Below are 15,141 nucleotides of genomic sequence, written 5' to 3' on the forward strand. Positions count from 1 at the left end.
AACTTAACATACTCAAACCATACCAAGATTCATTTGAAAACATTCAGTAAATTCAAATTAATGAACGGCCTTCTAAAAAGACATAGACAGTAAATAGAATTTAAAAAAACGTGTGTTTACTAGTGCACGCGTAAGAAGATATACTTCTTTGGCGTAACAAGTTAAAAATATTTTTAAATTTTTTATCTTACGCCTTATTGTACGTTTGTTGATGCAATGACAAACAATAGAAAAAAGGTATTTAATACATTGAAAGTTTTATTATGACGCATTATCTAAATCTATCTCATTATCGTACAACCAAGTTTTACTGAAAATTAAAATTTGAGATTTTTGTACAATATTGAATCAATTCAATCACCGGAATGAGCCCGAAGGCTGACAATTGAAAGTGTACACTGTGAAACCATTTAGTAAAAACTAAAATATTAACTAAGACAAAAAAACCGACACACTGAAGGTGTCAATTTTTTGACTGTGTGCGCGCGCATTATAAAATGTGAGCTTTACGACGAAGTATTCTCCTCTTACTCGGTTTCAACTACCTTCATTCTGTTAAAACCGTGTATGCACGTGAAGTATAACTTCTTCAGTTTCGATTATAGAGTGCTCTACAAAAACAATGATCAATATATATTTAATGCATAGAATCTACTTAGTAACATTTTTCTTTAAAGAATATCATCATAGATCATTGTTTAAATTTATTAATTGATACTGATTCTTTTTTTCTACTCAATAACGCGATCTCCAAATACACCTTTCGATGCAGTGTCCTCTCTCTTATCTTGCATGGACACAATTTCTTCCAGCACCACTCTTCTTCTGAATTCGTCTCTTTCAAATATATCCTTTACTTGCTTATCCAAGTCGACTGAACTTGATCGCCTAGAATCTGCCTTTTCATCTCCGTCATTGTGTATTGTTATATTATCTTGAGAAACATTGATTATTTGACCATCGAGTGTGTCTATGGATTCCATGCTTGGAGATCTTGCGTCGAAATGTAATATACTATCCATACTATCATTAATTTTAGACTGTACAGATGTTTTTGTAATGTGAATAAGAGATTGATTTGAGTTCCTGTTTGTTGTAAGTTTTTTACGCAGCATGCAACATCTTCTTGAAAAACCACCCATCCATTCTGATAAAAGAGCTGTTGCTGCGATAAGAAGGCCGGCGCCTAGTAGCAGAAACATCCCTTGCGTGTCTTCTAGAGTTAGACCTTTCTCTTCCAAAGATCCTAATTGTGATGATTCTCGCCCCACCTATTACAGTAGTTAAAAAAATTAAAATAGGAATTAATAAAGTAGATAGTTTTTTTTTTAATCCACTATAAGTTTGCCCTTGACTGCAATCTCACATAGTGGTAAGTCTAAGATGGTACCGGGCTAACCTGTTCGAGAGAATGGTAGACATAACCCGCGAGGTTTCTACGCGACATCGCTTCGGAACACTAAATCGCTTAACGGCACGTCTTTGCCAGTAAGGTGGTAACCAGCCACGGCCAAAGCCTCCCACCAGATCAGACCAGAGAAAATTCTAGAAATTATAAATTCCCAAATTGTCTGTGCCGGGACCTCCTATTTAAATTCACAGCGCTCACCGTTGTTCCAGGGAGGTAATGGTCTGTTCAATCACGCAATGTAAAATTTGGGTAATCAATGCATTCAATAATCAAAAAAAGATCAATAATTACTTAATCATAGTTTTTACTGGTATTTTAACCGCAAAAGAAATAAATATGAAGGTCATGTTAAATTAAAATTTCATGAGCCTTTCTCTTCGAGTAACTATAAAATAAAAACGAACTCCGAACGTTATAACTCCTGCTTCCCTTTATTTTTGCCCTTAATCCTGCCATTCTATTTTATCAAAAATCCTACTCGGTGGATATATTTTATCCATTATGGAGGATCGTGAAAGGCAAAGTATTGATCAAACATTATCTGGAGATGTTTAAGGATATTTACCGATAGCAGTCTTCCGGAACTTGACCTCTGCATTTCCCAACGTACCTCATCTATCAGTTTATCAATAATTCCACTTTGTGACATTCTGCTTATATCATTACTTAATTTTGCACTATACAGTGATTTGTTAGGAAAACTCAGGCTTACTCCAAAGAACACAAAACATTCGTTGGACACGTGAAGAACTGAACGTTTTGATCTAAAACGTTAGAGAAACTTTAGTGAACGCAACACAATTCATACAAAATTAATTTGAACACATAGCGTAAAGTATTCAGATATAGATGAGTACGATATAAGTATCCCTTATAATACTATATTATTTCAAAACCCAACATAACACTTACTCAACTTTCGTAAAATTAGCTTGCACGATATATTCAAGTTCTGCTTTTGATCCAAGGAAGGCATACGGCCAAAAAAATGCCTTTGTAGTATTTCTGATACCTGCTCCGACGTTTGGTACAAATTCAATTTTCTTTAAAAGCTTATTTGTCAGAGGATCGGAAGAGTTGAAAAACCATCTCTCCCAACCACCTCGATCTGTATCATAAAGGAATATTTTTGTACTCTGTTATTAACTTAGATTGGAATAGTCGTACACTGAGTAGATATTACTAAGTATGAAGTGCATCTAAATACAGTTTAAATTTAACTAATCCGAATATTGAAGCTGCCATGATTTCATCCTAATAGTAGCACAGAGGACGATGCTGCCAGTTTTACGTTATATTCCCTTAGTCGGCTCGTACGACACCCGCGGTTCGTCGTTTAACTGCATTCTGCTCAGCCATCTCCACAATTCCTATCCCTATCCCTATCCCTAATAATATTAGATATAAATGTCAATGTAAGTTTGTTTGTTACGCTTTCACGCAAGAACTATTTAACCGATCCTCATGAAACTTTGTACAAGTTGGAAGTGTTACAAGTAATATAGAATACGTTTTATCCCCACATTAAGCTCGGTTCCTTTGGGACAGGGGATGAAAATGTTTGACCATTTTACACCATAACTGCGACAAATTATAACCGATTTAAATAATTATTTTTGTACTATAGAGGTATATGTGTTTAATTTGCCCAAACATTGTGTAGATCTGATGAATGTGGTTGGAGAAAGAGGACAGAAGTCCTCAGCGGTCAACAGCTAGTTTAAAATAAACCTAAACATATTACTAGAGAAGTCACGCCCACATGGAATTAAAACATAATTTATTTTAAACATCTTACCTAATGTACCAACGCGATAAAACCCCGATAGAAGTTGCTTTATAGAGTCCACGGTGTCAGGAAATATTGGCAAAGTCACAAATGCTATTATCGAGCCGGTGTAACAACTTGTTATTATAATTGTAAATAGCCAATACCAACCTAAAAAAAAGTTGTGTCAAAATGAACTCAAAAATATTTTTAATAAATTAAGTTTTTTTTCAAATTCCTCTACAACTTAATTCTTAACTGCATTCTCACCAGGTAGGGGTGGTTTTAGAAGTGCAGTCTTAAATGGTAACGGGCTAACCGTTAGTATGGCAGTTATATTTAATCCATAATCCTAATCGGTTTCTATGCGACATCGTACATGAACGCTAAATTGCTAGGCGGCACGTCTTTGTCGGTAGGGTAACTGGCCACGGCTAAAGCCTCACCAGACCTGACCAGAGAAAATTCAGAAATCATAAACACCCACAAACTACAACCATAGCGTTCACCGTTGCGCCAGGGAGTGTAAATAATCTTATGCAACCAGTGGCGTGCACAGGTTTTTGACCAGGGTATGCATAAAGCACATGGTACATGGCATAAAATGGAAAAATTCCCCCTAAATACGAGCTATATAAAATAATTTGGGTATGCAGTGCTTTTGTGCATGTATGAAGTGCACGCCACTGTATGCAACTAAACACAATATTATATTTTAAAATTATGTTCTTCATAGAAATATCTATGAAGTAGGTAAATATTAAAATAAGCATAAGATATGAAACACTTGCCGATCAAAAGTCTCGTAGTAATCTTGGTGGTTTTGCTCCAGGAATTCTTGCCAACGAACGTAAAGCAATTTGTAAACGTTCCAAAGACGTACCAAAACATATTCTCCACTTCCCCCTTGTCTTGCAATAAGTGACGTAATGTATGCTTATCTGAGAAAGCTAATGGGAAAATACCGAACAAATAGGTGAACGTCAGAGTTACCCAGACGTGCCAGTGGAACGGACCTAGGATTGCTCGGTATCTGAAATATTCAAATTCAAATTCAAAATTCATTTATTTCAAGTAGGCCTTATTAATAAGCACTTTTGAAATGTCAAGTCAGTCTGTTTGTAGTGACTCTACCACCGGTTCGTCACTACAAACAGCCTGACTTGACAGACTGAATACAGAACACTTTCACTATTTTACTTTACTTTTAAGGAAAATAATATAAATACCAATTTAAATATAAATTTATATGAAGGCCGATTGGCGCAGTGAGGTTTCTGAGTCAAAAGCTGTGTGTTCGATTCCCACACCTGTAAAATGCTTGAACATGAATGTTTTTCAGTGTCGGGATGTTGATCTGTATTTATGTATATTATTTAAAAATATTCATCAGCCATCTTCGTACACACGCTATGCTTACTTTGGGGCTAGAAAGTGATGTGTTTATAGTCACAATATATGGACCAAGCCGGCGTCCCACCTGATGGTAAGTGGAATACCATAACAATAAACAGGACAGCACTTTGCAGGGCATGCAAAGTGTCGCCCTGTGTACATCAACCTGTAACAGGTGTTGCCTGTAATTGCATCCATTTTAGACCGGAACACAGAAATTACTGTTATAAAGACTGCACAGTCTTAAAAATTACTTTAGATGAAATACGATTATGATGAATTTCTTTAAAACTTAAAGTATAGGAAGTTACCAATGTACTAACCGAGGAAGAGCTGTAGACGTTAATGTAATGAACACTGCACAGTCTTGATAGTGTGGGAAACTCATGTCCATATCTCGAATCCTTTCGCTAGTTACATATAAACCTGCTACGCCTATGTCGGCTCTACCCAGTATTATTTCTCTAGAAACGGCGTCTCCGCCTCCAAGACTACAAAGATAAAAATATATTTTATTGACAAATCTACAGTAAGATATATTATGACTATTTTCATAAAACTTATTTTCAATCATTAACAATGCTGCAAAAGCCGTGCCATGATCTTATTTCTCAGTTTTCATTGTTAATATAGGTACTGATTTGATGAATGATAAGAACAAACATTTTAGGAATATAGATAAATATATAAAAAGGTTACCCCAAATGAAGGTCACGAGGTTCCACTATTTCTACGGTAAAGTTATTTCTTTCTGCTAGCAAATTGAGAATTCTGACTTCTATTCCATCCCAGACCACTCGAGGATTGCCCCCATCAGAATCAGTTTGTATTCTAGACAAATTATTTAAAGCTTAGTAAAGTTAGTAATAATAAGAACTGAAACCTCATCTATACCTAAAAACACTTTAAATATATACGCTTACAGCACTTATTCTTATGTAGTGGACGGTTTCGCAGTAGTTGTTGATCGACACACCTCGAAGTGTCCAACAACTCACAAACCCTATATTGTATATAAATATAGGAGTGTCCCTTATTTTGTTTGTTTTTATGTTCGGCTCAACCACTGTACGGATAAGGACGAATTTGGCACAAAAAATAGCAACCTGGAGACGGGTATACAATATATTCATAGTGAATAAGCCCCCGGGTAAATTTGTAAATAAACGTTGTTACCTATAAAAGGCTTAACTCAAAACGAATCTTAACAAAATTTTGCAAGGATATCGTGTATCTTAAATAATATAGATAATGAAAAGATAATGGTAAAATAGTAATGAAAATTAAGCTTAATTTACTATATTCGGGAGATTACAATGAACAACTTACTTAACAATTATTAATTGTAAAGTCAACATCTCCTGAGGATGCTCCGGTTTCGGGGCGAAACGTGCGTAGAGGGTACATTGCCGAAGATCTGTTTAGTGTGTGTGGAGTATAAGGATTGAAGAAATTATAAATGACACTATACAGATTCTCCTGCTTTTCGCGGAGTATAGCAAATTAAGCTTAATTTTCCTAATATATCATGGATTTCCGCAAAGTAACGCCGGCTTCTATCCAATGGTAAAGTTGACAATTTGTAATATAAGTGTAAAAGGATTGCTGAAACCTTCTAAATATAAAAGGCGGTTGGTTAGCAGCAGCAATGATGAACCTATGACCAGCATAACCTTTGTTCATTTTGGTAGGAAACAAGTCCACATTTCTTGAATATCTTCCGTGATTCCAAGAACATAGTACTTGCGGTTTACTAGCGCCCAGTCCATCAATATATAAAACATGCGTATATAGAATGTACGGAGTTTCCTGAAAAAAAATTATACTAGTTTCGTTTTTATCTATTTTAAGTTTAAATCTTGACTACAATCTATACCAAATTATTGATGCAGCCTTAGATTCCCTTAAAGATCCCTGCTAACCTAGACCTTCTAGGTTAGCAGGTATAATAAGTATAAAAAATCTTCACTTCTTTAAACACATCATTACTAGGCGACTAGTTGAGCTTTAAAACCATACAAGGCTTTCTTACCAAATTATCATCGTCTTTAAAACTTTGCCCGATAACAAGTAGATTGATAAAATATCTCGATATAGGCCCTGATAGAAATTCTTGCACTGCCCATTGGGATGATCTTGCAACCACAATAACTTTACTTTCGGATTGTTTGCCTAAAATCTTGGCACTTTTCTGCACATCGGTAAGAAATAATATGAAATGAAGGCATTCTTGTCTTGCCTGTAATAATTTCGGTTCTTCTAATTTATCTTTCTCATCTATATACCCATGCACAAAAGTAACTGGAAAACTTTTGAATAAGTCTTGAAATAGTTGGCTTTCATGCGATTTTATTTGATTATCATATAGTATTACCGGCGTACAATCATTTAGATGTGTTAAGGTTATGTTATGAATCAATTTTATAAGTGAAGGGTTTTGATCAAAAACTTTACTTTGATTCAGAAAATTATCATGCCATACTTCTTCCCTAGTTTTTGGATGTCCATGGAAAATCGGATCAGCTAGCCTTTTCGTCAGTAGTTTATGTAAATTATTAGGATTATTCATTTGGAAAGATTTTTGAATGCGTTCTTCATACCTAAAATTTGATTGAATAATCACTTTTGACTTCGCATATAGATGATGATGATGATCGAACACTCTTCGGGTTTCAAGCTGGGGTGGATAATTTTCGATACCTTCACTTAAAGTTAAGTGATGTATTATTTGCAAAACTAAAAATAGTAATCTTTTCATTTTATACTTGTCAGATTGTGAAAAAAATATAAAATAAATCGCTAGGCTTTACATTGTATACTTCTCAAAAATATGGAATGAATGTAAAATTCCATTTGCCGAATCGCCTTTTATAAGTTTCCATGTAGCTTCGACGGTAAAATGTCATGGAACAGGTGTTATGATTGAAATTTCATTTTTTATGAAGTCATTACTTTCCTGATTCTATGGCATATCGAGACATTGCCGGAGAGGGTGTAGGTAATTCTAAGGGGTTGCTAAAAATTAAAGTGCTTTTTATATTCCTTTCCCGACTTTGACATCACCAATTCGTAGTTCGATTATCATATTTTAATTGTTATATGAGCTGTATTTTAAATAACATCATCTTCATCATGATCCGTAGCCTTCATCATCAACATCGTCCTACTGCTGGGCACAAGTCTCTTCTCGGATAGAAGAGATGGATATAGAGAAGAGACCTACCACGGTTTTACAATTCGGGCTGGTGGATTTAAATACATTTAAAATAATATTGTGATATTTTTATTCTTCTTATTTTGCAAGTGGCAGGCGGTCTCTGACTTCTGCGAGGATGTAATGTTGCAGAAGGTAAGGTGGCGTAGTGGTTGGGAGAGGTCGTCACTGACTCTCAACTGATTCTTTGCAGGACAGTCGGTGGTTGCTCGTGCATAACCACCGCCTATGCTCTCGATGAGGACTTCTGGGTGATAAATGCGGGGACATTTAAGTATTGCTCGTTTGAAATAGGTCTTTGGGCTGAACGGCGCGCCCTGTACTAGGTGCGTGCGCCTTTGGTAAATTGGGGGCATTTCATCTGTTGCTCCCGCAGTAGGTTCCGCTTCAATGGACGCCGCTGAGTTGGTAACAGATGTGTGTGAAAGCGTTCCCGTGTCCCAGCCACCAGGCGAAGATTTGAAACTATTAAGTAATTAGTCGATATGAGTTCGATATAGTCACTGCTCCTCCTCCGGTCAGGTGCCCATAAAAAAAAGCAATTCTGCACAAACCATTAAAAAAGTAGCAGAATCGGTGTTGTATAAAACTTCGTGGTAATGCGTGCTACAGAAATAAACTCAAAATAGTTTCTCCTGTGTGTATGAATATAATATGTGCTTATGTATTGTTGCAATGAAAGGCGATGAAAAAATCAGAAATACTTGGTAACTAGCATAGTCAGACATCTCAAAAGAAACATTTACTTTTTAGCTAGAGATAAAACTCCCTCTCTCTTGGAGTACAATTGAATGGAGGCTATCAAGTAACTCGTTGCGATACATCATGGTGTGAGTATATATACGAGTAGATCATAAATAAATGTTGTACCTATACATAGCACTTCAAAGTCAAAGTCTAAGTCAAATATTTTTCTATTCCAATAGGCACAAAGATGGCACGTTTGCTGCGTACATGTAAAATATGCACATAGAAATGAGATGATGGCGGCAACTACATTCGTAAAATTATGACTGAAGTTACGAGGGTTTCAAACGTGCCCTGGTCTCAGAAGTAGCCCACGACAAACTCTAGTCTATTCTAGTCAAAATCAAGTCTAGTAGGTATATCGCCCCGCAAGTTCATTTTTGCTTCTAATGTTCAAATGAGTGTTGCAGTCACATTTCCTCTTAAATTAAGATATAATTTGTGAACATTAAATTTTCAAATATGTAATATGACTGGCATTATTTTAAGATCTTTATACATTTATCTCTCAATCACACTCTCGGACACATATCATACATCCGCGTCAGAGTAAAAATTCTGTTTACATTCCAATCATACCAACTTTCGTTTTCGCACACACACAATAATTTATTGATCCGTACCCACTGTTGAGAATTGGGCTAAAATACAATTTTTTATTACAAACTCACCTTCTACATACACAGAAAAAATAAACTGTTCAGATTTATTATTAGTAGTTATACTACGTATAATAAAAGTGAATATTTTACCTACACTGATATATCGTAACATTTTTCTGTCGCAAGCAAATATCGCGTATGTACTTATATTCAATTTTAATTTCACACACATATGTTTAAAGAATGTGTTAAAACACATTTATTACAGCGAGTTATTATACAATTGATGAATTTCTTAATGAAAGGGTTGCTTGGAAGCATCCGGCTACGCTTTCATCTCTTACTAGATAGAAAAATGAATTTTAAAATGTAAAATGTAAACTGTTGATATTGTAGCAACTGCTGAGTTTCTTGCCGGCTTCTTCTCGGTAGAATCGGCCTTCCGAACCGGTGGTAGAGTCACTACACATAGACAGACTTGACGTTTCAACAGTGCTTATATTAGGCCTACTTGAAATAAATGACTTTTGAATTTTGAATATTTTGAATTCTAAATTATGAAAACTTTGAATTTATGAGTACTGCGAAATATTTTTAAAAAAGTGTTTACTGTTTTTTTGTTATCCAATGATGCTGCTACTGATATACTTTGAGTTAGTTATTTTTCAAATCGTGTGGCAAATTTGTTTTCACTTATCACAAACCTATTTAGCGTTGCGTCACCTTCTTATATTTAAGTTTCAAGTAGCATAAGCTTAGTTAAAAAGATCATCAATAGCTTATAAAATTTCACTGCTAGACTAAAGGCCAAAGGGAGGGATAGCCGATACAACCACGCTGGTTAGATGGGTTGGTGATCCCAGTAGATGAAAGTACTGCGGATGCACTGAGGATGTTGCTCCTCAATCTTGATTATACTCCCTTAGTTGATTTGTACGACACCAGCGGGAAGAGAAGTGGTGGTGACAATTGTAATCTAATAGCCACACGGCACAGTTTTAGTTTTAATACTTAACGTGTCAAAGGCTTTTGACCGGGTTTGGCATAAAGGCATTTTAGGTAAGCTACCCAGTTACGGGTTAAGGATCAAAATCAGAAATATAATATTTTATTATGAATAGGATACCTTTAATGTTATAGCAATAAAACACAAAATTAGCATTATATTTTTTTATTTATTTGCACTGGTGGCATTGGTTACATCACTAGATAGTTCATTATCGAAATGAATGTAAAATGTTCACACAGCACCAAAAACGGGTTCCAGTAAAAAAGATTTACGTCAAAGTTACATAGAATTAGCCGAGAGAACAGACAAACATCAATCAAATATGATATAGAAACGGATGGAACTTCTAATTTTAAATATTAAACCTATATTTACAATAATAATAGGACTTATAAATATTGCAGATTGTTTAAATAAGTAGATTGTTTATGAGCGCTTCTAACACATTGAGTGGGAGTAGCACTGATGTAAGAAGAGTAATGAAAAACTAGAAAAGAAAAATACAAGAGTTTCAAAGCAATCGAATAATATTGGTGCTTAACTTAATAAAACGCTATAAATTAAAAGATTTATTTGTCTCTTTATATCGTTGATAAAGCACTGTATATTAATTTTAGTTATTTAATTTATTAACAGTCACATAAACATGTGCTTCATCACGTATGCGATGTAGACAGACGTCTGCATGACGCTAAAAATTATATAAATAAAATTTAAATACATTTAAACGTTCTTTCATAAAGCGTAATATCATTTGCAAAGCTTCATATGTTATCGAACGGCCGTAATACATACGATTCATAAAATACTACCCTAATACTTAACAAAAATAAAATTCTAACTATATTTACAATTTTATAAAAAGGCAGTGTCAACCACAACGCTGGCAAGATAAGAAATATTTTTGTTTCTAAATTTTAATATGGCTTATGTTAAGAAATATGAACAATAGAAATGAATGATAATTATCAAAACAGGGTGTTGAAGATGATAATTCAGAGTATTTAAAATATCACTTTGTAAATGTATAAAAAAATCTTACACCTAAATATAATTTTTCATTCCAAAATGAGATTACGATTAAACGTTCACGTATATAAAATGAATATGAGATAAAAAACATAAAAAACAGAATTAAGTTAGATCAACAACATCATAAGAGAAATGGTTTAAATAGACCTTATAGAGTGTTGGAATGCATTTCTTTCAAGGCGATTGAAAACACACAATATCACAGTTTCCAATACATTATATAATTTTAACTAAAAGGAGCGAAGTTTATTACCCTAACGAACTAGCAAAACATTCTTCTTAATTAAGATGAAATTGTTTACAATTTACATTTTTGCTTTGTGACCATCAAATCTAAATGGCACTCACTAGGGGAAGGTGACAAAACAATTTCTACTGACAATAATTTACTAGTTGAATAATCCTTGCCTCGTTGGCTTAAAATATAAAGCAAATTCTAAAGGATCATTACTAAGGATGGGCGTAATTTGTTACGAACTAATAACTGTATAAATTTATTCTTCGATTTCGTGGTCGATCTTCGATGATCTGATGCCTGTTTTGCCGGTCCAAGGGTAAATCTCAGGGCATGGTTGACATGTCCTCATATATCGTACTCCGGATTTATGCCAAAGATTACATACTTTAGCGTTGTTGCACTTCTTAGGCCGATCCTGTAAATTAACATACAATTTTAATAAACTTATCATTTAATAAAAGAAGAAAGACAAAATGTTAAAAATGTTACCGCATAATTGCACTGGAACGGTTGGAAGTTATTTAATCTGGAAATTGGAGTTGGATCCCGAACCCACTGTAGAGCTTGCCAGTTTGTTACAATCCATACATCAGGCATTTTATTGATGAAGTCTAAGAACTTGATGAAACCTTCTTTGTGGTGAGGTTGAGTAAACCAAGCTGCGTGGTAAAATAATCCAAATGGAGCCCTACAAAAATAAATATTTATTGTAATTAAAAACGAAAATCATATTTAGAAAAATATATAGATTCGAAAAAGTTGTCCATCACTCAATATAGGTAAATGTATAAAGTACAAAGGTAAAGGTAAATGATAGAAAGTTACCTATTGCTCGTGTAGTGTCTGTCAAAGTTTTTCAAGATCATTTTGTAAACACCATCAGAGTCAGGTGGGTTTGCGCAAGCGTCTCCCATAGAACATCTTCCACCATTTAAATCTTGCCACATCACCATCGGTACCTCCCAAACTCCTAGAAAATTATTTATTGAATTGAAATAAAAGACTTATTCTCAAAAACACAGATAACACTAACTGCTGTTAGGAGTAAAAATTTATATTTATTCGGCTTTAGGTGTTTCCTAGAATTTAATCACAATTATTTATATTAGAAAGAAATTATTGAGTTTTTACTTTTCAATTTCTAAAGCGTTCTCTTCGAAATAAAAAAGATATAGGCACGAATTAATATCGAATTAAGAGACTCCCCCTGTTTTAAGGAAGGCTTGTGTGATAATAACATAAAACACAAGCACAAAAATAGCACGTTGCTGACTATAATAAATAATTTACCTGGGTATGATTTCGTCGGACACGGTGGAATCATGCAATCGTGGAATAATTTATAATCCAAAGTATAAGGCCAACTGGGTGGTTTATTTTCGTATACGGGCAAAGATGAGTCGTAAGTAAAATTCGAATCATACAACATTTTGAACATCTTATTTCCACCAACGGACAGGAAAGGTGCTCTCATTCCTCTAACATCTTCAAGCTTTACGCCACCATAAGCTGCTAAAATTTCTCTTTGGCCCCCAACTTCTCGATTCCATTTCTTTTGGGAAAATTGTTCACCAAAGCTATGACTGAAATTTCATGTTTGGTAAATTTTATTAAGGTTAAGTTGCACGATATATTCAAGTTTATTTTTTCAATTTAAGTTAATTCTAAAAATATTAATCAAGCCATACACCAACAAGTTTATAGATAGTAATTGAGTATTAAAAAGATATAACCAGGCAACTTGTGATAAAACATATAGAAAGGTAATAATAATGATGCAGGTTTTACTTGTACTTTAATAATGATTATAATTTTTAAATGTGCAACGTTAAGCTTGGTGCTGAAACACTCATTAGGAACTTACGAAACCGTGTGTGATGCCATCTCGTGTCCAGCCGAATAAAGGTTTTGTACTTGACTATAATCCGTCCACTCATGGGATACGTAAAATGTGGCAGAAATTGGGCACCCGTTCGGGTTGACGCGGCCTTTCTCAAACAGATCCGCATAAAGCCCCTTGTTTAAGTCATTTACTGAATCGTCATATGTCAGCAGAACAATCTGCGGAACCTTGTCCACGGGCAAGTCGCCTGTTTCGTCGCGGGATATGGAATGTGATTGTGCATTTGGTTTGGGTGTGTTAATCAAGTGCCAGGAAGTGAAAGAACAGGCAAGATAAGGTAGAGGCATTAAGGTAGAAGGGAAGAGAAAATAAATAAACATCAGATTATTAAAATTAAAAAAAAAATAGTACCTGTATAACAAATAATAAGGTCTAAAATAAATATAAGAAACGGTATATAATATATATAGATGGCCATGAAACCAATTAGTTTAATAAGTAAGAGTCGTCAATTTTTTGTTACAAATAGAGTTTAATATTATAAGAACCTAATTCAGGTTGTGGCAAATACTCGACTCATGTACGTCCATAGAAAACCCCGAAGAAATAAGTCAGTAGCAGCAAACAACGCATCTATTTTATTGACTTACGATATAGTGTGTGAGGCAAATTCGTGGCCATCTGCATATAAATTTTGTACTTGACTATAATCTGTCCATTCATGTGATACATAAAAGGTGCCAGTTATAGGACACCCATTGGGATTGACTCTTCCCCTTTCAAAGAGTTCTTCATAGTATATTTTATTTAAATCATTTACCGCATCGTCGAAAGTTATGAGTACGACCTGTGGTACTTCGCTGACTCTTAAATTTCCTGAGATACATATTTGATTAGAAATATATTCTAGCCAATTAATTTTACTGCTTCAAGTAGCTGGGAATAATTTAAAAGTTTAAAATATTAATTAAATTTAATAACTGACTTACCGGGTATATCTTTTCCTCCGCAGAAACAGTCGGGTAAAAGACATACGTCCTTTCGGCATTTTGCAGCTGTCTTATCAGGAGTAGGTTGTGGATAGACTGATTCTGGTCTTCTTGGAGGATTAAGATAAATGTCCGGTATTTCGGCTGTCTTAGATACTATAGCTGTTGAAGGTTTCAGCGTCGGACGACTGCGACTGTTCCAAAAACAAAAGAAATTAGCATTTTACTAATTGATCTTACCTCTTTTAAAACACATTTATATGATTGTGTAAAGCATGATTATAATTATAAAATTGCATTAAGTATGATTTAGATTGTAAATGAGAAAGCAATCATCAATTTGAATACAAAGCACATGAAATTATTGGTCTTATAATATAAGTCTAACGTTGGAGGTGTTCCTCTATTTGATGTTTGTGGCGATGATTCTGAACCACCCGAAGTAGAGAAATGTGCAGATCCCCTCCCTCTGGTACTGCTGGGCCTGCAAAAAAGTTTATTTAGTAAAATGTTCATTTAAAAGGGCTCATTAGTATGCGTGAATTTAGGTTCAAGCTAATGAAAATATTTTGAATGATATTATTATCTAATAGGTCATCTATGCAAATCTCAATCAATAACTTTAAAAACTAAATCAAGCATTTAAACGCATACTTAGTTACTGCTAGCGTTATCTTGTATAAGTGACGCCATGCAATAAATAGTATACCAAAATTTTTTGGTCCATTTTGATATACTGGGTAGTTTAGGTGCACACATGGAACTAAATGATTATTTGCGATGTGGTGCTAGAAGGGTGTTGAACTACATTGAGGAACTTTTTACTGCAAAGTAAAAACAACATTTTAAAAATTAGCGTAAATTACATCAAATTACTTACATTAAACTATGTA

General features: G+C 34.4%; 2 protein-coding genes across 2 annotated transcripts in view; both read right to left on the reverse strand.

Annotated features, from left to right (window-relative positions):
* Positions 1-731: 731 nt before the first annotated feature.
* Positions 732-8,144, reverse strand: LOC120630217 (ionotropic receptor 21a). Its single transcript, XM_039899359.1, has 10 exons — positions 7,897-8,144; positions 6,607-7,174; positions 6,187-6,383; positions 5,290-5,405; positions 4,898-5,051; positions 3,971-4,212; positions 3,210-3,350; positions 2,324-2,519; positions 1,977-2,175; positions 732-1,271 (listed from the first exon to the last, which is right to left on the reverse strand). The coding sequence occupies exons 1-10, from the start codon at positions 8,142-8,144 to the stop codon at positions 732-734; spliced, it is 2,601 nt and encodes an 866-aa protein (XP_039755293.1).
* Positions 8,145-11,512: 3,368 nt separating this feature from the next.
* The window catches only part of LOC120634100, a 136,776-nt gene continuing 133,147 nt past the window's right edge, over positions 11,513-15,141 (reverse strand). The window contains exons 10-16 of the mRNA XM_039904497.1: positions 14,637-14,732; positions 14,249-14,442; positions 13,281-13,506; positions 12,707-12,999; positions 12,242-12,386; positions 11,906-12,104; positions 11,513-11,831 (exon numbers count right to left, since the gene is read on the reverse strand). Coding sequence (XP_039760431.1) covers positions 11,673-11,831; positions 11,906-12,104; positions 12,242-12,386; positions 12,707-12,999; positions 13,281-13,506; positions 14,249-14,442; positions 14,637-14,732 — 1,312 coding nt within the window. The 3' untranslated portion in view covers positions 11,513-11,672. The remainder of the gene's footprint in view (positions 11,832-11,905; positions 12,105-12,241; positions 12,387-12,706; positions 13,000-13,280; positions 13,507-14,248; positions 14,443-14,636; positions 14,733-15,141) is intronic.

This window comes from Pararge aegeria, chromosome 2 (genome assembly GCF_905163445.1).
Source record: "Pararge aegeria chromosome 2, ilParAegt1.1, whole genome shotgun sequence".
Classification (NCBI taxonomy): Eukaryota; Metazoa; Arthropoda; class Insecta; order Lepidoptera; family Nymphalidae; genus Pararge; species Pararge aegeria.